Raw genomic sequence first — 6,705 nt, forward strand, 5'->3', positions numbered from 1 at the left:
ATATTCTACAGTGCCAAGAGGATACATCCTGGTATATAAATTTTGCAGATTTGGAGGCAATGACTCTTGCTGGAAATGTTATGGGCAGACTTCAGTTTAGTTACAAAAACTCAACTAAGCAGGAATAGCCATTACTATACACTGCTTTACTTTTTCCTGCAATATCTTCAGGCTTTTCCATCCAAAACAGTGGAAGACAGAAATCCTACACACAGACATACGTAATAGATCCAGTGGCACATGAGTCTCATATTAAAGCAAGCCAGCAAAATTTAATGAGAACAGAGGACACCTTTTTTCTTCCCCCACACACAGAAAAGTTGAAATTTGCACTGGGAATGTATTTGAAAATCTGTATGTACTTAAGTGTATGAAATACATAGATGCTTGAAGCTGAACTTGAAACTTGCTTAGAAGCATAGCTCTTATACCATAAAAAGTCTTGGAAATAAGAATGAACTGTCTTCCTTGCTAGACAACTGCAGCTTGCTCAGCTTTTCTGGTTTGAGAAGTTTACTCAGTGTAGGCAGAAGCTGCCTAGAAGTCTTGCCATCTCCTTACCACTTGCTGAATCACCAAGCAATATAATAATTATTATGGTCCTCTCAACCTCAACCCCCTCCCCCCTCAAAAAATAGGGTGAATCTCTCTCTCAAGGCCATTTAGAAAGGATTGGGGAAGATGAAGGACTGATAGAGGGGTTTAAGGGTGTTCTACAATGAAGTAACAAAAACATCAGAAACTCAGTCTAAAAGACACTGAGGACGAGATACTAATTAGTAATGACCTGCCATACCAAGGAATGAATGATTTTCTGAGACAGGAAAAACATAAAAGGCAAACTCCCTACTGCACCCCTGAAAACTTTTATTTCAGTTTCTGCTATAAAACATTCAATTTAAGATGCATTTAAAAAAAAAAAACAAAAACCAGAGCTACTAAAACAACATAAAAGCTTGGGAACAAATTAGTACTCCAGACCTTCTACAAAAAATCCTGATATACCTGGTAGTTGGCAAGCTAATCATCCCATGTGTGTATGCTCAGCCCTTACCTCCATGGCTTCTTGTGCTATTTCTGGCATATTGGACTGTGGAACAAGTTGCACAAGTCCTGTAATTAATTCAGCAGTGCTACCCTGGGTCTCCGGCCCCTGCTTCCTTGGATTCTAAAAGCAGAAAAATGGTTTAAAAAGTAAAACTGTTCTATAATTGGCCATATTACTTGCCGTTAGAATGCATTAGCCCTTACACACCCAACGCAAAGAGCATTTAGTTGTTTGTTTTAATTAAGTTATCTTTGGCACTTCTTTTAATGATCTAGATTTTTTTTTCCAAACTGAAGAGTGCAAAAACCAGGCAAAAAGTTTGACATTGTCTATGAGACTCAATTTCAGTAAAATCAATTTCACTGCTGGTTAATACAGCACGTGGATGAGTTCTCAAGATGTGCATTTACCATAGCTGAAGCAAATTTCTGTCTCTGTGGACACAGTGGCTCCCCATACTGGGGGCTGTTGACTCTCAAAAGACTATTTGCAAAGAACTTTATGGAATACTCATTACAGCATGAATTTAAAGCCAAATCATGTCTTGATGTGTTTATTTTTCTCCCTCTTTTCTTTCATGCTTCCCCTGTGACGGTTTTGGGGGAAAAAGATGGTAGATAAGTCACCACTGCACTTCCCGTAAAACATCAAAGAAAAGAATGCAACAAGAGAAGTTGGGTTTAATTCACATATTTCTAGTGTATTTTTGTCTTGCTGTGTTCATCAAGATTTTTACCCTAATTCTTTTTCCTGACATTTTCCTAATACTCTTACCTGACCAAATTAATTCTCCTGTTCTATTCTTCACTGTTAGGTTCATTTTGCTTATTATAACTTCACTCCAGTTCTCTTTAGAACTTGATTTCCTGGCATTTCATCTCCCTCCATACTGATCAGGACTGAGATGGTTGGCTGAGGTCCACCCATCCAGCCTGCCCTGGCTCAACTCAGCATTTGTCACCGATAAAAAGAAATGGACCGGGATGTCACTGATGTTTATACAAGAAGTGACAACAGTAAGGCTGCCTTTCCCAACTGCATTAGAACGGGGTGAAAGAATGGAGTGGAGCAGTAACCTGGAGGAAGGCATGCTGTGTTTAAGCTCTTATTTTTACTCATTGTCCAGATTTTATTTTTTTGGTACTTCAGAAACTTAAGTTTGAATTTCTATAGCATTCACTGATCACACCAAAGCTGAAAAGCTTTTCAGCATTTCTTGGAACATCAAAGATATCACCAATGCAAAAAGTAACATTTACTTACACATAGCAAGAGCTTTGGATCAGCATGGATCAGTTTTACCAAGGCTAATAGCAAAAACTTATAACTTCTGGTTTCCAAGTCTGTGGGTTTTTCTTTAAATTTAAGGCTTGTCATTTTCTCTCTTAATGTAAGACTCTAAGGAAAAAATATGATACCATTTGTCAATATGTTTTTTAAATTTTTTTATTTTTTTTTTAAACACAGGAAGTTGATAATTTAACATTTTATAAAATGTAATCCTTATATATAGTCAAAAATGCATGAGGGTATAAGTACTGTACACAATGGGCATGTCTACACGAGACACTACCGTGCAGTGGTTTACTGCGCATTTATTTAGTACTTGTATAAGCAAGTACTAAATAAATACACGGTAACCGGACTTACTGTGCAGTAGCACTAGCAAACACCTTTTAAGCACAGTTTTTTCCACACAGTAGTAGCAAGCTACTGCACAGTCAGTGTCTCGTGTAGACACGCCCAGTATAACTAAAAAATATGCATTAAATTCAATGAAATACAGACATCATATAATACTGTAATTTAATGTTTTATATAGTATAAGTCAGCTTGTTTAAAAATACGTTACGACTTTTCTAAATGTATACTTGGCCAAAAATAAGTAAATAAATAAATAAGACATTGGTGAATTTAACCTGGAGATGTTTAGAAAGTGGGGGAAACTTGTAGGGAATAAATTCTTCCAGAACCAGGAGAAATCAAATAGGTATACTAGTATGAAAAAAAGTCATTTTTCCTTTTACCCTTCAAGAAACAAAACCTCATAAAGAAAGGAACAAAATTAAAGCACAGGAATGTAAACTGACTATTTTTACTGCTAATAAAAACAAACACAATTTCAGGTAAGAGCTTCTGGGTTCTCACTAATTTAATCCCATGTTTTGAGCAGTGTTATTTCTCTTCTTAAAAAATATGTCTTGATGCTTTCCCCAGATGCTGCTGCATCATTAATAAAATGTGTAGAGTCCCACCAACAGATGCTTAATATCAGAGAAAGTTAACTTCATCTAAAGAAATACTACTCATACAACATTCAACTTCCTCTTCAGCACCAGAGATTCCAAGGCCTCTATTCATCTGAATTCACAAGGGGGCCTCTGCAATTTAGATATGAAACATAAATGTGAACCAAATCAGATTCTGCCATCCTTATTCACAGTAAGGGAGAGAATGCATCTCTATAGGACCTATGCACCAAGCAAATAGGCACATATTGCATCTTACAAATACATGGATGTTGCCAATTCCAAAAACTTTACAATTCCAAGCATGACCCAATGCTATAAAAATTTAGACATACCTAACACTGTGCATATACTACTGTAAGCTGGCTATGGTTTCTTAAACTCACTAAGAAAGAACATTTTGGCTAGACTCTAGACTCCTTGGAGAAAGGTTATCCCATTTGAATAGCATCTATCATAGGAAATGTTGGTTCATGAGCAGGTCTCCTGTGTGCGACCACAATGTAAGCAATAAACATATAAAATACTTAAATCCTGGAACAAAAGATTACATGCTTCTAATTTAAATTGGACATGCGCTTACTAATTTTGTCCCATGTATCCTGCAACTGGCATTATTTTTGTTTCCTCTTAAAAAGTGTTTAACTGTATTTTAATGATGGCATTTCAAATCTTTCAGCATTTTTGTTGACTGTGAACAAAGCACCCCAAAATAGGACTGTATAGCAGGTCCTTTAGAGTTTTAAGTACAGCAGTCAAAAGAGTGGAAAAAACTGCTCTTTGAAAAAGTGTCCTTCAAACAGAAACCCTGAAGTTGCAGGCCTTGTTTTTCGTTCAATAGATGTGCCTTTCAAACACACAGCATCAGATTAAAAGCCCATTCTTGATCTCCTCTCAAGTGAAATGTGGTATTGTTCAATTGATTTCACTTGAAATTTTATAATCCCAAATTTGGCTGAAAATTTTATTCTGATGTGAAAGATAAACTAAATCATTTGACCCACGAAACCTGACAACTGTTCTACAAGAGGAAACTACTAGTTATATAATAGGGCTGTATGAAGCTGTGTGGTCACTGATTCAATTCAGTGGAGATCTGGCCTGATTTGGCAGCCGAATCTCGGAGTCCAAATCAAATCAGGAGACCCTTTAATCTCTCCGAAATCAGAACCCTCCACATCAATTCAGAGAGATTCGGCGATGCAGACACAGCTTTAAATGTTTTTCCTATGTATCTCAAGTTACCAGGCAACTTGTGAATGCTGTGATGCTGGGGCGGATGGCGCATCCCACAGGACCGCAGGGGTGCTCCCCAGTGCACTCAGTAGCAGACCCAGAAGTAGACCAGAAGCCCTTCCAGTCGACTTCTGGGTCTGCTGGGGAGCACGCTGCCCTGCCCCCCCCTACTCCCCCAGCTCAGCAACTGGTGACTCCCGGGTCTGGGAGGGCACCCGTGGTTCCCCCTGCGCCTCATCACCAAGCCAGGAGGGCATGGGGAGGCTCCCCTGTGCACTCGGCGGCAGACCCAGAGGTACATCTGGTCCACTTCTGGGTTCACTGCTGAGCACCCAGGGGCCCCCCCCCTACTCCTGTGGGACACTTCATCTACCCCAGCATCGCAGCATTCACAAGCCACACAGGTACATCGAGGTATGTAGAAAAAACATTTAAAGCTGTGTCCATGACCAAATCACTGAGTCTCTGCATCAGCACTAAACCTTCAGATTCAAATTCAACTGAATCAAATCGGGGACAGTGATCCGAACCAACGAATCGAATCACTGTCCCTGATTTGGGACAAATCCGAATTGGATACAGCCCATTTCGCACGTCCCTATTATATAATTATAGTTTTCATGACTTCCGAAAAGAAAAGCACAACAGAAAAGAAGCCTTTTAATTAAATCTCATCTGTGAAATGATCTGTTTACTTGATACAGTCAATAAGTGAAGCAAAGCAAAAAGACAGAGAGGGGAGGTGACTGCTTTCTACAAATACAGAGAGTGGGATAAACATCAGAACAGGAAAGGAGCTATTTAAGCTAATGGACGATACTGGCACAAGAACAAATGGGTATAGACTGGCCATGAATAAATTTAGGCTGGAAATTAGAAGGTTTCTCACCATCAGAGTGAGGTTTTGGAACAGCCTTCTCAACAGAACAGAGGAGCAAAAACCTCGCATTTTTAAGATGGAGCTTGATCAGTTTATGAAAGGGATTATGACATGACTGCCTGCAACAGTACTGGACTGTGACCCACGAGGTCCCTTCCAGTCCTATGTTTTTATGCAAGACATACTACATATTCCATCTGAAATGAAGTGATGTGACTACAATGGTAACTATCCACAGAGAAGTCAAAGAAAATGAAGGCTTTTCTGTGGTAGTTACAATGGGTCATACTTACAGCAACAGAGGCCCACTGCCATGCAAAACAGTGACTGGTTGGCATCTGATCATGTGAGCGACAGCAGCCAATAAAAGCAGAAAATAAGAAGCAGAAGACAAAGCACCACCAATCAATGTCAGAGTCGCCATGTACAGTACCCTTCCTATTTTCTCAATAGATGAATATATATACAGTTACAGTATTCAACAACTTTCACCTAATGCTGTTCTAATCACTCTCTTTGAAATTATACCGAATAATTAGGTATACTTCATTTTTATGTAGCATTTAGGCCTTCTGCTAAAGTAAGCATCTTGAACACGGTATCTTTGCAATTCAGAAAAGCAATGAATTAATTCAGCACAATATAGAAAATCCTCAATTCAGAATTGAAGAAGTACAGCGGAGATGCTTCTGACCTTCTTAAGAGGCATTCAGATATAATATTACAAACTAATCTATGCTATATATTGAAGTTTTGTTGGGTTTTTGTTTTGCCTTTTTTTTTTGGGGGGGGGGGGGGGGGTTAAAGAAAATGATTAATGTAGACTTCATTTCAAAATGCTTGAAGATATCTATTTCTGTGCTGTCACTAGGACCAAACAGTCAACATGCTGAAGAGAAAGCAAGCAGGACAAGTGGGGAAAAAAGTAAAGTAAAAACTCCTGCTGATCAACATAGAAAATACAGCAGTTACTATGGTGTATTCTACTGTTTAATAATAGAAGAAATGTTTCTGATTATGCACAAAGGGTCATGCTGCCCAGATCTGAATACAGCATGACAACTTAAAAGGGTAGTTAGACTGCATTACAGATGAAAGGTTATTTCTCTGTTGTCAGTTTCAAAACAGCACAAAAACGAAGGAACAATCATCATGAATTGTTTCAGTAAAAAGCCTTTGTCAAAATACAAAATACTGCAAGGTTTACAGAGCACGTATAGCTCTCTGTTGCTTCAGGGATTGTTACATTTTGCTCTATTTTCCAGACTAAAGTTGATGAATAAAACAGCAGG

The 6,705-nt window shown here is 38.6% G+C and overlaps 1 protein-coding gene across 1 annotated transcript in view; it reads right to left on the reverse strand.

The window, feature by feature from the left end:
- The window catches only part of NF1 (neurofibromin 1), a 132,948-nt gene that overhangs the window by 109,677 nt on the left and 16,566 nt on the right, over positions 1-6,705 (reverse strand). The window contains exons 13-14 of the mRNA XM_025210962.1: positions 2,312-2,446; positions 1,055-1,168 (exon numbers count right to left, since the gene is read on the reverse strand). Coding sequence (XP_025066747.1) covers positions 1,055-1,168; positions 2,312-2,446 — 249 coding nt within the window. The remainder of the gene's footprint in view (positions 1-1,054; positions 1,169-2,311; positions 2,447-6,705) is intronic.

The sequence above is a fragment of the Alligator sinensis genome, unplaced genomic scaffold (genome assembly GCF_000455745.1).
Source record: "Alligator sinensis unplaced genomic scaffold, ASM45574v1 scaffold118_1, whole genome shotgun sequence".
NCBI classification, from domain to species: Eukaryota; Metazoa; Chordata; order Crocodylia; family Alligatoridae; genus Alligator; species Alligator sinensis.